Source organism: Schistocerca nitens, chromosome 6 (assembly GCF_023898315.1).
Source record: "Schistocerca nitens isolate TAMUIC-IGC-003100 chromosome 6, iqSchNite1.1, whole genome shotgun sequence".
In the NCBI taxonomy this organism is placed as follows: domain Eukaryota; kingdom Metazoa; phylum Arthropoda; class Insecta; order Orthoptera; family Acrididae; genus Schistocerca; species Schistocerca nitens.
In genome coordinates this window covers 483,795,292-483,815,438 of record NC_064619.1, presented here as the reverse complement: position 1 = coordinate 483,815,438, position 20,147 = coordinate 483,795,292, and the positions used below count along the sequence as shown (strand labels likewise).

Below are 20,147 nucleotides of genomic sequence, written 5' to 3'. Positions count from 1 at the left end.
AGTTACTCATTTTTAGGACAGGCTAAGAAACTGGTCTTGCTATATTGCAGTGCCTGTGTTGTTAAGAGGAACGATGCAATGTACCTTCGGCTATGCATGCTTGTCTGAAGGAACAGGCAAAGCGGCGACTACAGTCGTTATGAAATACATGAAATGTATTCGCAGTGGCGAATGCAAGCAACCATAAGCTGTGTAAGGGAATAAAGACAACGAAAATTAGTGCCGGACTGGCACTCGAAGCCGTATCTCCCGCTTTACGGGAGCGGTCGCCTTAAAATTTCTTTTCTTTTTTTTTTACCCACAATCTTTTGAGGACAAATGGTGAAAAAAATTTTTTAAAGAGGTGAACGACAACCTGCTACCTTTGTACTATTTTCCCATCAACTAGGGAACTTTATGTTTGTCCTGCACAATTAGTTCCTTGTGGGAAGAAGGAACGTCAATACTATGTTCATAATGAAAAAATAAATAAAAATAGCACTCATCTGCGGCTGTTTACGATTTTTTTATACAGTGGTGACTACACGTTCGGAATATACACTCCTGACGAATAGTGGCCCACGGTATCTGGTTAATGTATGGCTCCTATGATACATGAGTCAATGACTGGAAGTACTCATTTGGTTAATAAAAGGGCCTAAAGACGACGCTGAAATCTGAATAATCAATACTTCGAAAAATACGGCTGTGATGTTCCACATCCATTACATTGACACCTGAAAAAAAAGCACAGCAGCACTCCGTCTTCAGGCCACAAGTGTCCCATCGATACCAACCGACCGCCGTGTCAACCTCAGCTGAAGGTGCGGATAGGAGGGGCGTGTCGTTAGCACACCCCTCTCTCGTTCGTTATGATGGTTTTCTTTGACCGGAGCCGCTACTATTCGGTCGAGTAGCTCGTCAATTGGCATCACGAGGCTGAGTGCCCCCCCGAAAAATGGCAACATCGCATCGCGGCCCGGATGGTCACCCATCCAAGTGCCGGCCACGCCCGACAGCGCTTAACTTCGGTAATTTGACGGGAATCGGTGTATCTACTTCGGCAAGGTCGGTGTCTACATCAGAAAAAAATATTCTATAATTTTCTAAGCCATAGAACCAGTTGTGAGAATTAATGCGCGGGAAAAGACTAGAAATGAAAGAAACGAAAAAGTGGCCTTTAGTACTTTTGTTTAACAACACAGCGTTTGCAGAATTAAGCTTCTGGTGTGCCTTAAATGGTATAAACATAAAATCATTGTGTATCAGCAGACGACGTACAGCAATGAGGCTTGTACATTACACCAAAAAATCATTCCAAATGTGGAGTGGTTCAGTTATCAGGTACTTGTTGGGAATCACTGCGAACAACAGGAAAGAAACAAATATAAGAGACTGGAGTGAAAGACTTCATCATGACTGTAATGGCACTGAAATGAGGAAGACGTGTTAATCGAGCGATTAGATGGCAAATATAAGAAATAAGTAATTTGCTGAATCAAATCAAAATCATAGTACAATACGCGAAAGACTAGTATGCGCCGAGAAAGGTTATTAGGGATGGGAAAGGCCCATCGTAGTAAAATACTCAGGAGGTTGCTATGAAAGGAAAGAGCGCAACACGTATGTAGGCGAAGCCTAGTTGGAATACAAAAACTGAACTAACGCCAAATGAGGCAGCAAAGGGAGTAATGCTAGAAGCACTCAATGATCTTGAATAATTCCAAGATCTAAGAAAAGACCGAATTGAGGTGCTAACGTATGGTGAGCATGTGATATTAGAGAGCAAGCTGGAGAAAAAACAATGTGTATCGCTGCAGTGCGCAGAGACATCTGAAGGAAGTCGCAACTGCTGCTGACGCTGCTGTTGATGATGACAGTTATTGTTTCATTACACTTTTTAGTGTAACGTACTAGTAGTGGAAAGGAGATTTTCGTCGCTCTCCCTGAAACAGTCACCATGAGAGGCAATAACGTCATCCATCATTAACTGCATTTTCATTTAGTTATCAATATTAACATTACCAAGACAAACACCATCAGCAACCCCTGAGGAGAAACATACAGGTGTGCGACGTGATAGTAGAGCTAACTCTCTATAATATGAATATATTCAGGCTGAAGCGAAAATGAAAATTTGCACCAAGGCCAGGATTCCTGTTCACTAGACAGATGCACTAACCAATGCGCCACCATGGCATAGTGGCTATGCATGACTGCATGGACTGTCTTGACACACCTTCCTCCCCAATCCGAATTACCAATCACGCCTCAGCCCACTTTCGTATTTCCCCCTTAAACTCGAACCTCATTGCTGAGGCTTTGCAAATTTGTTGGAACAGCACCTCAGCATCGAACGAAACGAGGGATCCTGCCTGAATTTTGACTGAGGAGCTAGGCGTGCTAGAGTAGTCAGTGCAGTTCAATGAAGCCACTGTATCCCGTTGGGGTAGAGATCAGCGCATCTGCGTAGTGAGCAATAGACCCGAGTTCGACTCCCAGCCTTGGTACAAATTTTCATTTGTCACTTCAGCCTGTTTATACACATAATAGATGTTGGAGATTTGAAGAGTTCAAAAATGGTTCAAATGGCTCTGAGCACTATGGGACTTAACTTCTAAGGTCATCAGTCCCTAGAACTTAGAACTACTTAAACCTAACTAAACTAAGGACAGCACACACATCCATGCCCGAGGCAGGATTCGAACCTGCGACCGTAGCGGTCGCGCGGTTCCAGACTGTAGCACCTAGAACCGCTTGGCCACCACGGCCGGTTTGAAGAGTTCGGTCGAAAATATAGTTTCATTTGCTCTTTAATAGATATAGGTTCTATGGCTTCACAAAGAAGCACTTGGTGACAACTTCCTTCCCAGTTGTATTAAATGGTAATTTGTCTCGAAGTGAAATGTGTGTAACACTTTGCAAGCGCAACCGCTGAGCGCTACTGGAATGTGTACGAGCAGCTGTCTAACGTGACATGTGTCTGTTTGCAGGTTGCTGATGGCGGCCAGTGTGCTGATGGTCTCCTATGGCAAGACTGCCAGCAAGTATCCGCTGCAGGTAAGTTCACTCAGTTCTCAGTAGACATTCTATTGGCCGTAAGCGTATCATCGTGTATGTGTTGTCCCTCTGAGTGAAATGGTTCACTGTTTAATTAAGGAGATACAAGAGGATGGTTCAACTTGAATTTATCTATGTTTTAGACCCACAAGTTAGGTATATATACCGGGTGTCCCGAGAGAAATGGTCAGTATTCTCCGGATATGACAAGAGCGATCATACGAAGCAAAAATATTTGAATTAAAAACAGCCTTGGTTGCAGTATATTCTTTTACTAACAAAGCATTTCGCCTTGGCGGGGCACCTTAATATCATCTTAAAATTTTTTCCTTTTACTACATATTAAAAATAATAAACCGTCTGTGTGGTAGACGGAAGCACACCTCGAATCAGATGGATCCGCTGAGACCTTCGCCTTTTCCAACATTTTAAGAAACATAAAAAGGCTCAATTCTAGGTTGAAACACGCGAGTTCATTTATTCGAGCAGTGTTTCAGTCTAGCACAGAGCCGCTGTATTATTTTTAAGTTGTGGTATAAGGAAAATTTTAAGATAATCTGAAGATGTCCCATGAAGGCAAAAATGTAAGGTCATGCGGATGAGTAGAAAGATTAAACCTCTGATGTTCGGATACAGTATTACTAGGATCCTGCTTGACACAGTCATGTCGTTTAAATATCTTGGCGTAACGTTGCAAAGCGATACGAAATGGAACGAGCATGTAAGAACTGTGGTAGAGAAAGCGAATAGTCGACTTCAGTTTGTTGAGAGAATTTTAGGAAAAAGTGTACACCCGTAAAGGAGACCGCATATACGACGATGGGGCGGGCGACCTATTCTTAAGTACTGCTCAAGTGTTTGGGATCCGTACCAGGTTGGACTGAAGGAAGACATCGAAGCTATTCAGAGGCGGTGTGCTAGGTTTGTTACCCGTAGGTTCGAACAATCCGTTAATGTTACGGAGGTGCTCTAGGAACGCAAAGCTCTATTGCGAGTGGAACAGGAAAGGAAATACCTAGAAGTGGTACAGGATACCCTCCGCCACGCACCGTAAGGTGACTTCCGAAGTGTCCATATACTCTCATGCCAATAAACTAAGGATAATTGCAAAATGTGGTGCCACACAACGTGACACTACATGAAACTGGCGCTTATAGCATATGCACATATGGAGCACACACGACGCAGATTTGTAAGTCCACGGTATTGGTGATAAGTTGAGAAAACCGTCCCGAAACGCATGTGCTACAAAACACCACTGTTTCCCGCGCATGTACCCCGACATCAATATGGGATATGATCACCATGCACACGAACACAGGCCGCACAACGGGTTTGCATACTCTGGACAGGTGGTCGAGTAGCTGCTGGGGTATAGCCTCCCATTCTTGCACCAGTGCCTGTCCGAGTTCCTGAAGTGTCCTAAGGGTTTGAAGACGTCGACCGAGAGCACCCCAAACGTGCGCGATGGGGTTTAGGTCTGGAGAACAAGCAGGCCACTCCATTCGCCTGATATCTTCTGTTTCAAGGTACTCCTCCACGATGGCAGCAGATACATTTTTCCTGCCACAGTACTTTGTCAGCGTCGCCTATGAAGTAATCGCGAAGATATTTCTTTTGTTGTTAGTGAACGTCCTCCATGAGATGAACAGATTTCATTCTTCAGATTAGATATTACGCGTTTCAAACACAGCGCTTTTTTTTTTTTGCCAGCTTTATTTTGTGACATTCGGTATCCATTACGTATGCAAGACACACAGATTTACTTACTTCCCGTAGTATTTTATACAGTGTTGTGTGGCCGATTCTGTACTGATAATACAGATTAATTAGAGTGCAGCCACTGCCCAGATATCAGGAAACGATGAACAGTTCACGCTGCAGCTGTTGTTTTACAGACAGTTCATCAAACAATATGTTCATTCAAAAATAAAGAATTTAGCTTCGTCTTCTCTTAAACGCATATATACGACTTTCGGCAGGCGTGAAGTAACCATTGATTGAGTCCAAAACCTCCTGTTGCGTTGTTTAATGTATTCTTAAAAGAAATAAGCAAATACTACCTGCGTTCTCCCGCCTACGTGAAGACTGACTAGATTCCATTCTAATACGAGTACTATACTGCTGCACGATTACTGCTGCGACACTGCCGTGTGTGCACTGAAACGATTTCCGATGACCACAAAACAGTAAAGCTCCGATTCTTTAGAGAATCGAGTTCCCCTTTTATAGAACAGCTTCAGAAGTCTAATTACTTTACTACTTGGGTTTAAGCATGTAAACGAGAAAAAGTTAAGAAAAGTGCTCCATTTCAAATATATATGGTATTGCAGTGCCTGTGTTGTTCAGAAGTGTGATGCAATGTTCACAGACACTGCACCGACGACAGCCGCTATGGAATATGTGAAATGTTTCCGCATTCGCGAATATGGACAGCCATCAGCTGTGTTATGGAATGACGACAATGAGAAATTGTGCCGGACTGAGACTCAAATCCGGATTTCCCGCTTATACGGAGCGGTCACCTTAGCATTAGGTACGCGAGCACGCCTCACGGCCACACCCAAATGGGACAATAGGTGCTCTTTTGATTTAAAACATGATGTGTAAATATCTTACGCCAAGTTCGCAAATTTTCTTTGTTAGTTACCGGTTTCGGCTCATTGACGAGCCATCCACAGATCTGAAACACAGAAGACTGCATATAAAAAGTGAACAATAAACAATACATTCAATATTTGAATTTCCACTGTGCAATACGTACGTCTAAAATGTTTTCCACTGTGTGGCGCTCATTACACACCGTCATATTTTCACAGCTGAGTCGCCCCAGTTAAATAAAAAACAAATTGGGAAAATACTAAAACGTGACACAATAAAAACACGCAAAAATATAAGGTGAGTAATATCAAATACCTCACCTAAAATGAAAAATCCTGGTTGGTTTTGTAAACTGACAAAGTTAATGACTAATCGGATTTTGTTACAGTGCCCGTACTGCCACTTCTGTACAAACGATCTACAGCTATGACAGTTGCATCGCCCGTGAGTGGATGTAAACAAGATATCACTTCTAATATTTATAACAGGGGAAGTAAGTGTCTGTATGACAGCGTAATGGCTACACGAAAACACTAATTACCAGATGGCGCTGTCATCCAACAGGCGTGACTCTAGTAAGGCAAACAATGTTAATGTAATGATATTGTCTTATAAATTTACGTTACATAAATGCAAGAAATTATGGCCATATCAGTACATTTGTAGTAAATAAACACTAAATATTATCGGTTCGTTAGATAATTAAAAAAACAGCAAGTACTGGATGTCACGGAATTACATCAAAAGTACTACTGGAGACAGTGCATTATTCTAAACGGAGAAAAATCAAACGGCATTACTGATCAAAAAATATTACTGAATATTAGGACGAAGTAATATCGTAACCCAAGGTCTAGGTGCGAGATGCAACCATTTCGATGAATGGCTGTGATAACGAACCAGTCATTATATACGTGGCCAACCAACAGTAGTGTATCTGAGCCCTTAAGTGTTACAGGAGATAAAAAATAATACAGAAAGACAAAAATTTTATCAGAGTGGCCTTATACTTAACTATATGTTATACAATGTAGCATGGCTCAAATGGCTCTGAGCACTATGGGACTCAACTGCTGAGGTCATAAGTCCCCTAGAACTTAGAACTACTTAAACCTAACCAACCTAAGGACATCACACACATCCATGCCCGAGGCAGGATTCGAACCTGCGACCGTAGCGGTCGCGCGGTTCCAGACTGTAGCGCCTAGAACCGCTCGGCCACTCTGGCCGGCTTAATGTAGCATGAACCGCTGATATGTCCAAATACATAAGCCGATGACTAATGAACAATACGTTCGTGAAATCAATCACATTCAAAGTCCGAAATCCAGAAACCATAAAATACACACATAATACACATCTAGCTTACGGTCTACGTGTTTCTTACTTTGCTTACCGTCTAAAGTACTTCAAGAATTTATGCTTCATCTACAAGCACTAAATACTTAAACGTGAAATAGTGTTGTAAACTAATGCCTGCGTGTAAGTACAAACGGCACTATACAGGGTGTTCCCGTAATACAGTGCAAAGAGGATGCTTCGCTGTACAATTTGAGGTAGGGAACCTTTGGTCAGAGAAGCCAGCTTAAGGAGATAATAGGAATAAAATTACACTACTGTGTATTCTTTTATTTACATTAGTTCACTGTAAATACCATCATTGACACCATGAAGGTACCATTTGTACTACTCGTATATCTTACTAAATGTGCTGAAACTGACGGCAGTGTGTTTCGAATCACGTCACTTGCGGCTACAATTCTGGCAACTAATTTCATCTCCGTATCCACTGGGATCTCACGCATAAGTGGCTTTAGATATCCCCATGAGAAATAATGAAGGGGACTCAGGTCAGGTGACTTCGTAGGCCATGGAATAAGACTGCCCCTTCCAATCCAACGGCTGGTAATGCTCCCTCGAATTGTATTGTACGTCTCTGAATAGCACTGAGTAATAAATGCGTCTGTCGTTGATTCATAGCACGTTCTGTCAAGGGACAATGTAAATACTATACAAGAGAACCACCTTATGGACAAGTAAAGTAAACAAAATCTGCATCACAACTTCCTGGTAATCAGGTTCGTCGTCCTTGTTTCCTTGCAGGAAATAAAGAATGTACATGTAAATAAACTGCACAGTGCAACTCGTACGCACGTTAGTTGTAAATAAGCAGGGAAACATTAATGCTAGACAAAGCGGTAGACAGGTTTACTTCCATATCTCATTAAGCTGGCTTCTCCGACCTCAGGTTCCCTATCGCAAATTATTCATTGGAGCACTATCTATGTCCTGTTACATTTTTGCAAAATCAATAAAAATCAATAATTAATCAAATATATACGTAAATTAGGCTAAAAACATTAGCTGTCAATTACAGTCTTAGGTAGCCTTGCGTCAATGTATCAGAGACAGAAAAAGGGTTTACCAACTGATCGTAAGCAATAAGATAACTCATTTTATTTAACTAGGGCCACATAGCTCTGCAACTACGACGATATGTAGTGATTTCCACTCACAGAACAACATTTTAGATTGCAGTGTACTGCATAATGGAAATTCAAACAATGAGTGTATTTTTTTATTGTTCATTCTCTATATATGCAATTTCTGTATTTTAGGTCTGAGGACGGTTCGTCAATGGGACGAAACCGGTAGGATTTTGATCTGCACGCGTTTCAGCTGTTCTTGCTTGTGGTGGGGAATTTGATTCCGCAACAGTTCGGAAAAGCATCGTACCAACTTCGAACAAAACAATAACGGAAATCGAAAAGGCACACAACAGCGGCTTTTTTCAGCCTTATTTTGATTCGTGGAACAGCAGTATGCTCATTGTTACGGGAACCGCAGCAACTCACAAAAGAAAGAAGCCAGTACTCCAGAAACGAATGTCTGCAGTTACACTTTCCACTTTCCACTGGAATTGTCATAACATGACTCACTGCGATCAGCCACATGATGTTGCAACAAGCTAAACGGGAGGTTTTTCAGAATTACGGAAATTACATCATCAAATGTATGAGAATCCTGTGATGAATGAAAACTCTGTACCTCAGATTTTTAGGGGGGGTCAAGTGCCCCTCTTTCCCCCCACGCTCCAACCCCTCCTCCGCGGCACACCTTCCCTGGCAACCCAATCCCCCCCCCCTCCCCGCCCCCCCCCCCCCCCCCAAGCGGACGTCTATGATCGTAAGAATTTCCCGTGAACATCTACATGCCAATCACTACCCTGCGACCTTACGGTGTGTAGCGGATGGTACTTCTGGTACCACTGACTGAAACCCCTTTCCCTGTTCCATTCGCGAATGGCGCATGGGAAGAATGATTGTATTAGCTTTTGTTTCTCGAGTGTTTTCATCTCACAGAGATACAATAAAAATCCTCAAATACACATAGTGATCGCTAAAGTACTAGTTCTCCCATTGGCCAACAGTCCTAAATCTAGAGTTCGGTAGAGTCTATTATAACCGTTACTACAAAGTTAGAGAACTTCGTAATAAATAAAAAGCGTGTTGCGGCCGCCTATGTACTGGACATACGTCCACTGAGCAGTTAGAATGCAACTGTTCGAATGTTGCGACAGTCACGAAGACTATCGACTTGCGCCGATATGAATCGGTTAGAACTGGGAAGCAAATGATACTGCTACAGGGTCAGACGGTAGCACTTGCTCCTTGTGTTAAATCTTATGGCGGGGGGGTGGGTGTGGCTGTATGATTGAAGCGGTGCTTTCTGGCACCTAGAATTCCGAAAATAAAGTTCCCCGGCTCCCCTCATCCTTGTGTACTGGCGTACGGACCTCTAGTAACATATATGGTAAATTGCGCACTACATAGGGGTGTCCGAATATTCAGGCATCGTCTCCTAACAGGATGTTGGTGACATATTTAGCATGTGGCCAGTCAAAGTTTTGAGTATTTCCTTACATCAGTTGACAAGGGCTTGTTTTTGTGCTTCTGTCGAGCTGTACGGAATCGGTAGGCACGGATCTCTCTCATGGCAATGAAAAGTCGAACATACTGGGGTCAACAGTAAGCCTAATTCTGCGCCATTCTCTCAGTAACTCATTTACCGACCGGCTGCAACCTCTACTTTACAGCAACCGATTTTGCTGGGTCGTCACAAAATTTAAAGATGGCGGAAGCACGACCATGAAATTCCAAACCTCTACCAAAAGTTGCACGAAGTGATTGGAGGCAGCGCCGTCGTGTTAGACGCTTACGAAAGTCTTAGATCATCCAGTGGAAACCTCTTCGTGAAGCTGTCTTTTCAGACCTTTTCAAACTGTTGCTGTAACCAACCACCCCTCCAATATCGGAACCCCCTCCTTTAACAATAATAAATGACAAGTTTTGAAGCATGTTTTACGTTACTTTTATGTTACTTACGAATAGGGCCATCTGACGGGCGCTTGCAGAATCTGAAAAGTTGATGCTGTATCACTTTAAGGACGTTAAATACAATCAAGTTTTACTTCTTGTGAACTGATAAATGTGTTACTACTGCTGAAAACGTGACGATTGTTGTATGCCATTCATCATATGTCATGATGATGCAACAGAATAATGGGATGTAACAGTGTGGTTTTGTGCACCATCATCGCCTGAAGTCGCAGGATACTATTTACCTGCCTTCACATTGAAATCTTATCCCTACATCGCAATTTCACTTGTGATTTCATGAGAGACCATGAGACTGGGTTTCAGTGCCCTGAAACATCCCCGTTGATATGGAATCTGCCGCAAAGGCAATCAGACTAACAATGTTTTAGATTTCGTAGTGACAAGGAACTTTTTATAGCGAAGCGCAATAACTACAGTGGGGATTTAACACGAGATAAACCAAGAAGAAACCAAAATCATAATCCCTACAACAAATCTCACGTAGTTGCTCACCTTTTGTGTCTATGAATTACAGCTAATAGGTTAATTCGTGCAGTGCAAATATTTTGCACTCTGTACCCTATAACACATAATAAAATGAAAAATCTGAGCTAGTGTGATATAGGTAGAAGTTTTCGTCGTTTAAACAACGTACCTTAAGTTTCCTCTGCAAACAGAAAGCTGAAAAATTAATTTAAAAGTAAGAAAGTCCCGTCATTGCTGGCGGCAGTTTATTCTCTCTTCTTAAAACGGAATTCTTAAATGATCGTATGCGAAGATTTGAAAAAAAAGATCAGAAAGATTGAAAAGTAAGTTCATAAGAATAGCATATTACAAAACTCCGCCCGAACAGGTCATGAAGCCCCAACGGTACGGATCGGCCCCCGTGTCATCCTGAGCCAACAGGCATCACTGGATGCGGATATGGGAAGGCATGTGCTCAGCACACCGCTCTCCCGACCGCATGTCAGTTTACGAGATCGGAGCAGCTGCTTCTCGATCAAGTAGTTCCTCAAGAAATGGTTCAAATGGCTCTGAGCACTATGGGACTTAACATCTGTGGTCATCAGTCCCCTAGAACTTAGAACTACTTAAACCTAACTAACCTAAGGACATCACACACATCCATGCCCGAGGCAGGATTCGAACCTGCGACCGTAGCAGTCGCGCGGTTCCGAACTGAGAGCCTTAACCGCGAGGCCACCGCGGCCGGCTAGCAGTTGCTCAGCTTGCCTCACGAGGGCTGAGTGCACCCCACATGCCATCAGCGCTCAGCTGATCGGATGGTCACCCATCCAAGTGTTGGCCGTGGCTGACAGCGCTTAACTTTGGTGATCTGACGGGAACCGGTCTTGTCACAGCCGTTGGCAATAGCAAATTATTCTTAATGTATATTGTCCAGAAAATGAATACAAAGCCACTTGTTTCACATACAAGTGTCCTTCAACGGACCGCATGGCTTTAAATAACCAGACTTAGACAAAAGGCAAAGAAAATCACCCTATATTCGTATTAACGCCCATGATAAAATTTAGTGAGTGAAAAGCAATGATATAATCAACTTGCAAGCCCAGATAACTAAACATAAATAGGACGTTAATTTCGAAGTGTTTTACGCAAACTGTAAAAGCGAACAAAAAAAGAGCAAAAAAAAAAAAAAAAAGAAAAGAGGAATGTCACCACCAACCCAGCCGGAAATAGAGCCCAGGTACCACACAGCCACGGAGGCGGGACAAACAGAAGTAGGGATGTGTCTTTTCGTCTGCTGATTATTCGGTCTTCGCTAACCGATTCTGCCTGCCAGGTATTTCTATTGGCTGGCTCAGTTTAATCGACTTGCGTTAGACGTGCGTTGCAGTTGGCATCAAAAGATAGGGTTCTTTAGAAGACGGGTAAATGATAAGATTCCTTGACACAGACAAGTGCTTATCAATGGGTTCATGAATACGTGTGGCGAAAGATGTCTCACAGTAAATGACATTCTTGGCACAAATAAAACTAAAAGAAACGTACAAAAATCATAAATTTGTCATTAGTTATGGCTTAGGTGTTTCACACAAAAAGCAAAAAAAAAAAATAATAATCCTCTCACACACATGGGTATCTCTTATCTATTGAGGAATAAAAAATGATTTAGTAGTACGGGTAACAGTAATCGTCAGTGTGTGCGGGTGACGTCCACCAGTTATTTCATTCGCTGTATACCTTGAAATAATGCAAACAACTTGACGTACCACTCAAGAGCGTTTCACTTATTGCTGGCGTTTGTTCGTAGCTGAGTACGACAGAGCAGGTAATACTCTTAGTGCTAAATTGTGGGATAGCAGACAACTTTCCGGGGCATTTCTCGTATATCTGCAACGAGGAATCGGTTCCGAGATAACTCAATGCCGAGTTTTTAAGGCCGGAACGGCTGTGGGACGGGAGGCCAAATTGCTCCCCGGTCGCGACCATTACACCCAATTTAGTAGCTCAGAATCGATACTGTCGTTCGGAGAACTGAAATAGGGACCCACTTAATGCTTCGGCCGATGCGCGATACGATCGGATTGGACGCAATGACGTTCCATTGAGATTTATGGGGCGGCTGGGCAGGACGTGTGCGATGCTAATGTCGGCAGACGTTCGGTCGTCACCGATCTGATAACGTTATTTAATTTATGAGGGGTCAACACTTGAACTGACCGGGGTGGGGCGAGGCGAGGCGAAGAGATGCCCATGGGAAGGCGCGTTCCACGCAGATGATCACCCAGCAGCTGGTCTTCAGTTGATCGGGTCGCCGATGAGTGCCAAACAAGCGGTTGGGAGAGCCAGTGACGCAGAAGAGTGATATACAACGACAATAACAGACTGCGGTAAATACTGTAACATTCTAGATTAGAAAGCCGATCCTTATTCAGTACCGGTATTGTTTTACACCGACTCACACCTCAACTCTGTTTACCTGAAAATAAGTTAGTCTCTGAAATTGATTTTACCGACGGTACAATTTTCTTTCATGTGAAATGATAATATAAAACATTCAACGCAGGAAGGACGGCCAGATGAAGCCACATTTAAGGATTTACAGAACGGGGTAAGAGTGATGCGTTTAATTTTGGTCTAAGGCATAAATGCAGTCTTCCCCCACCCTTCCCCCTACTGTTCATACTGTACATTGAAGGCGCATTACGGAAGTAAAAGAAATGCTAAGGAGTAGTATAAAATTCAGGATGAAAGAACGAATGAGATTAGCTTATGACGTTACTATGCACAGTGGAAGAGAGAAATAATTACAAGGCTTGTCATATGAAATGGTCCAATGAGCACAGAATATAGAGTAAGTATTAATCAAAGACAGTTGAATGCAATCAGAAGTAGTAGAAATTGTGCTAGCGATGAAGTTAACTCCTGTTTGCTAGTTTGGAAGCAAAGTAACACTGTAATGTTTCTGGACCCCAAAGCGTACACGGTAGAGTAACGGCACGGCAGAGCCATCTGTGGTTTGCGTTACCACAACTACGTAACTAAGAGACACCTCCATCCGCCAGGCGTAACCGCGGAGTAGTCATTACCGACACATTAAGTTAACGGCCTCCAGAGATCACATTTAAATATCGATATGCAAAAGTAATTGTTTAATGCAATGTGCAAGTAAATTGCAAATGTCACTGTATACATGTTAATATTGTAACACTCTTTTGTAAACTGTTTTCGTATCGACTGAGAGAACGTCGTTTAAAACAATATTCGTTGGAATAACTGGATCCAGTGCACGATTAAATTACGTAGAGAATGTTAGTGGCAGCAGTATCTTTGTTACGCCATTGAACGAGCTGAAATACTCGCAAAGTAAAATGGAATTAACAGTTATCGTGATTATTCACGAAGTGCCTCATTGGTAATATGAAGTGATTGTCTTGGTCTAAAATAAATGGGCACTATTTGGTAAAAGAAGAATCTGACAAAGCAGAACAATTAAACTTCATGAAATAACCACTTGAAGATCTTTTGCAATTTTGGAAATACGATGGTAAGTTTGGTACGTTAATCCACGCAAAGAAGAATCGTTTATATTTATCACTGGGATGCAAAAATTACTTTTCCTCTTGCTGTGATTTACTAGACAAGAAGAGAATAGAAGCTTTAGAAATGTGGTGCTACAGAAGAATGCCGAAGATCAGATGGGTAGATCACGTAACTAATGAGGAGGTACAGAATAGAATTGGGGAGAAGAATTTGCGGCACGGCATGACTAGAAGAAGGAATCGGTTGGTAGGACATGTTCTGAGGCATCAAGGGATTACCGATTTAGTATTAGAGGCACCATGGAGGGTAAAAATCGTAGAGGGAGACCAAGAGATGAATACACTAAGCAGATTCAGAAGGATCAAGGTTGCAGTAGTTACTTGGAGATGAAGAAGCTCTCTGGACTGAAGATCACAACAGCAACATGATTTGTATGCATGGACAGCTTGTAGTCTCTCTGGTGTTGGACAAATGCAAAAGTAATAAGTATTGCTTATTACAAGGATCAGATATAGATACTTCATCTACTATAAAAGGACTGGAACTATCCTCATGTTACCAGCGTATGCTGTATAGTTATAATTTAAAAGTAATTAAAGGATGGAAAACTGTGGTCAGCTAAGTAACGAGATTAAAAGGAGAGAATGTCAAATGTGCTTCACTGCAAATAGAGATACTGTGACATTCATTTCCAATTTCTGTGTGAATAGTGTGTGAGTTACTTAGGATACAGAACCTAACAGTAGTTAAATGACATGTGTAAAGCTTCTATTCGACTTAAAGTTTAGGGACTGCACTGCCGATATACAGTAAGGAACACTTAATACAACACTCATTGCGCAGATTGTTACACAGTTGTTTCTCTAAATTTTTTGTGGTGAGACATTCATATGTTCAAATTGGTAGGTATACTTGTGAATTATGTTGTCATATTTAGTGAATGTTGAAATCCTTTTAAAGAGTAGAAGCGTAGATGAAGTATGATAGAAACTAGAATAAGACAGGAGTACTTAACACATTTGCTAATCATACTATAACACTTAATGTTATTATTGAAAGAGCATTCTGTACCTATTTTGATCGGTGTTTATTATCAACCAACAGTTTATTTGAGTCTTAACCAGTCAGTGTGCACCTTAGCAATACCATCAAACCGCACATTTTGGGCATCCATTTGGTTACACACTGTCAATCACTACCATTAGTACTTGTATTACTGAAGTGGTTTGATATTACGCTACTTTTTTCATTTAGAGTGAATTCCAGGCACATACCCAAAGTTCTAATAATAATAATACTCAGGTGACCACTTAGTGATACTTATGTATTTCTTTAACTTGAACTACACCTCTCATTAGACAAGCACAGTTTTTTGCAAAAAGGTGGTATTGTTGTACACCTACGCATAGTAACGCCCATATCGTACGTGCCCTAACGGGTCACTTACATGTCTGGCTCGGTTACTAAAAGTCTGTCGCACGAAAGAAACGCAACAATACATGCGTCGTCGTCGTTAGAAAGCACAATATAGGGAAGTTAGTCCGGTTTAAGTGGTGTGATGGGGCGAGGACATCTGAATTTGTCATACGTATGAAATTTCAGTTTATAAAGATCATGGTACTATCAGAGTAATCCATATATGAAACTAACATATATTTCATTTGTAAGGGCCAAGTCGATACTGGTCCTTTCAAGAAAACCGAAATACTGAAAGATATTAAGTTTAGTGCAAAGGATTTTGTCTGTTAGTAATGAAACAATCAATTCCATTTGAGTCACATAACAGACCGTTTTCGACAGCAACCTGCCGATAGCGTATTTGAAACGGAAACTACAGGGTGTTTCTAAGAGATTCGTCTTATTTCATATGACTGTACTTTCTACTGGGATGAACACAGAAATTTGGGGTGAATTCTTACTTGGGCATAGGACTACAAGTTCGTACTTTCTATATCTAGCAGATTTTCAAAAATTGAATATATATATATATATATATATATATATATATATATATATATATATATATATATATATATATATAAACGCGCGAGAAATGCATGGTTAAACATAAATCCAGACACTAGCCGAGTCTACAAGTTGCGCTGCCGTATTTGACCTCGACCTGCACCTTTGCAGTATCCTCAATACGTCCTTATGCAGTCGTGAGTATATGATTTCGGAGCTAGGTGACTTCAAACGTGGGCAGATTATTGCTGCTCGAGTGGTTGGTGCTTCCATAGCCAAGGTCGCCAAAGAGTTTGATGTTTCAAGAGGCACCGCATCGAAGATTTATACAGCATACAATGATAGTGGATAAGCCACAACGCGAACAGAAATATGAGTTGAGCGAACAAGACAGGCGATTTGTGACGGTTTGTGGCGAAAAATAACAGGGCAACAGTTGAAAAGCGACTACAGAACAAAATGTCGCACTCGTGATCACTGCCAGCATCAAAAATAACATGCAGGGAATTTCATAAGCGAGTAATTTCTGCGCGAGCCGGAATTCCAAACCTACTCGTCACGTGGCACATTTGTTAGCATACTGGACTTGCATTCTGGAGGACGACGGCTCAAACCTGTGTCCGGCCAACTTGATTTAAGTTTTCCGTGATTTCTCTAAATCGCTTCAGGCAAATGTCGGGATGGTTTCTTTAAAAGGGCACGGCCGATTTCCTTCCCCATCCTTCCCTAATCCAATGGGACCGATGACCTCGCTGTTTGGTCCCCTCCCCCAAATCAACCAACCAACCAACCAATCAACTAACCAACCACTGAAGCAGCTTCTCGTAACGGGAGCAATAGAAGGAAGTCTTTTCATCAGATGAATGTTTCACACTGTTCTCAACTTCTGGCCGAGTTTACGTTCCAAGAGTGAAACATGGCGAGTGTGCGGTGATGATTTGGGAAGCCATATCTTGGAACCGGTATTTAATGTTCCAATGGGTACTTCTGCAACGTCGCATTAACGCCAAAGATTATGTGAACATTTTGGCTGATCAGGTCCATCCCATGGTACAATGCTTGTTCCCCAGTGGTGTTGAAGTGTTCCAAGATGACAGGGCTCCTGCGCACACAGCTCGCATTGTCCATGTTAGGTTTTGTAAGCACGGAAATGTCTTGTCGCATCTCGCCTGGGCACCACAGTGACCAGATTTAAATATTATTGAGCCTTTATGGTCTACTTTTGAAAGAACGGTGCGTGATCGCTATCCAACTCCGTCACTGTTAACTAAACTTGTCACTATTTTGCTGGAAGAATGGTACAGGATTCCACTGAAAACCATACACAACCTGTATTTGCCTACTCTGAAGCAACTGGAAGCTGTTTTGAATGCCAAGGGCTTTCCTACACTCTGTTAGACATGTGTTGTGTTTCCTGGTGTTTCCATATTTTTGTCTACTCCATGTACATCCTTAGGGTGTTTTTCAGTTACATTTCGTATTAAAGTTTTTATATGCCTTCTACAAGTTTTCATTGCGCTTTCCAACGGGGTTACAACCAAGATCCAGACAATAGTCAAACTCGTTTCATACTTCTAGAAGTAACTGTATTAACTGCTGTTGCTATGATGCAATGTATTTCGTCCAGAGTTGTTAGAAGGCCAGTATTTCTCAAACCTCCACAAAACAGTCACATAATCAAAGATCAGACGACCTTACAGGCCAGTGCCACAATTCCAGATCCATGGTCACCGTAAAGAAACGCTCTTACGTACAGATGGAAGTGAAATTCTCGGCGAGTTCTCCTAATTGTGAAAAAAGCAATAACTCCAACACAGTCGTGTGCTTGACTCCTGCAACCGTCTTTACCGCAAACCAAGAATGCGCTGTAAATCTTTACTCGGGAAACGCCGCAAAACATATGCATTCTTTGGTGACTGTCTCTCTCTCTCTGTGTGTGTGTGTGGCGGCGCACATTGCGTTCTGAACTAGCGAGAGGGGGAACTGGCTCCACAAAGTAGATCCCTGAGTTTTCTGTCTGTACTTGTAGAGGACATAACTGCGTCCGTAGCTGAGTGATCAGCATGACTGAACGCCATACAGAAAGCACTAGTTCAGTTCACAGTTCTGTCAGGTATTTTTCCGTGGTGGGAGGACTGTGACGGTGAGAATTCAGCCTTGTGATGCCAATTAAGGAGCTACTTGAGCGAGAAGTAGCGGCTGAAAGGTTTGGAGAGCCGACAACGGCCGAGAGAGCGGTGTGGTAACCTGATGCTACTCCACTCTGTATCTACATGATGGTTTACAGCAGGTGACATGACGGACGGCTTGTCGGCATCGCGCAGTTGCCTCATCCTGAATTGTGTATCATGAAGTCGAATGAATTTTTGTGGAACTCCCTTTTATGTTATTTCTACCAACAAGAAGCCCCTTCGTTTTGCAGTATGATTATCATGCCTCTCGAACCAAGTCGGACGAAGACAAAGACCACAGTACGCAGCAGCTGCCGTCCCGTCCAGATTGCATTACTAGGCCGTTCGCATAAGCACTCCAACAGCGGTGAAACTGCATGCGTTCATTATTAGACAGTTTCGGCTGCGCAGTTAACTAGAGCAATTTATACGATAGACGAATACTTGATGTCAGAGATGAGATCATAATACGAGTACAAGTCACTTATGTACTTTCATGTAGTTAAGCTTTAGTATACGTCGCTTTCCATTCGATCTACTCATTCTCGTACTTCATCTTTCACAATCTTGTGTTTTCTGTGTAGATTGCTGAACGAAACTAATAGTACATTATTATTTTACTGGGTCCAATGCATTAGACTACGTAATAAAAGCTTATCTTCGCTCCAATAGCGTAAGAAAGATTCATAGAAATCTTGTTAAAGATACTGTCTTTTTCTTTATTTTCTTCAGTCGTATCTTTTGTGACTGTTCGACAAGTTTTTAGTTTTGCACCAAATGTTTCTTTTCCCTGTGCCTACAAAACAAAACTTTTGCCACCTTCCAGGTCCCACTTCTCCATCCTCTTCCTCCGTAGGCTCTCCAGTTCTTGTCTGCAGAGTATTTATTCTCACTTCCAGTTCCATTTTTGGTCTACCTGCTCCAGCTCTAGGAGAGAGTCTCGCTAGATTATGTAGCAGCTTCACCACAAAATTTACAATACACCCTACAATTTATTAATCTAAGACAATTCATGCGCATCTCCCTCATGGTCAATTTTTATGACAATATTTTTAAACAAATACACTGACGGAGAAGAAATCGCAACACCAAGAAAGAGCTGTGCGACATAAACGAAAGTTGATAGGCATGTTTCTACATCTGAAAGATAATGCCTATTAAAATTTCGCGCCAGTCGCATAAGAGAGGCGCTAATAGCGCCACTATGAGGATGCAAATCAGGTTTGCTTGAAATACACGCTGTAACGATCGTGAGAGTTAGTTACGTTTGAGATTGGACGTGGAGAGCTGACGCTAGTCAAGAAGTCTGCAACCAACCGGTCTGCGTGCTAAGCACACTGGACCTACACCTGGAGCTGTGGCTTGGGGTGCGGTTTCATATGGTAGCAGAGGAACTCTCGTGGTTAACCGAAGCACCCTGACCGTAAACGTTTTACGTCAGTCTGGTGATTCGACCTGTTCTGCTGTCACTCATGTTCAGCATTCCAGGGAGAGTTTTCCAACAAGATAAGGCTCGCCCACATACCGCCGCTGTACCCCAACGTGCTCTACAGTATCGGCTTGTTGTGTCCGCTTGCTCGATCATCAGATCTGTCTCCAGTCGAGCACGTATAGGACATCATCGGACGACTCCAGTGTCATCCACAAACAGCATTAGGCCTAATAATCCGTGTATTGACCGACTAAGTGCAAAAGGCACGGAACTCCATCCCGCAACCTGACATCCGGCACGTGCACAACACAATGCATGCTCGTTTGCGTGCTTGCGTTCAACTTACTGGCTGTTACAGCTGTTATTAACATACAGTTGTTTGATATTGCATTTGCTGATATTGCAGTGTGAATCAGTTAAATATATGTCCTCGAAAAATATATTCCCAAACTTTCATTACTCTACTTTAATTGTTTTTTGGTGGTGCCATTTGTTCATCAACTTACGCCGTAATAACAGGGAACCACGCTATAAATTTCCAGTAAAGTATCT

General features: G+C 42.2%; 1 protein-coding gene across 1 annotated transcript in view; it reads left to right on the top strand.

Moving 5' to 3' along the window:
* Window positions 1-2,975: 2,975 nt before the first annotated feature.
* The window catches only part of LOC126263420 (thrombospondin type-1 domain-containing protein 4-like), a 198,904-nt gene continuing 181,732 nt past the window's right edge, over window positions 2,976-20,147 (top strand). Inside the window, exon 1 of the mRNA XM_049960513.1 lies at window positions 2,976-3,039. Coding sequence (XP_049816470.1) covers window positions 2,980-3,039 — 60 coding nt within the window. The 5' untranslated portion in view covers window positions 2,976-2,979. The remainder of the gene's footprint in view (window positions 3,040-20,147) is intronic.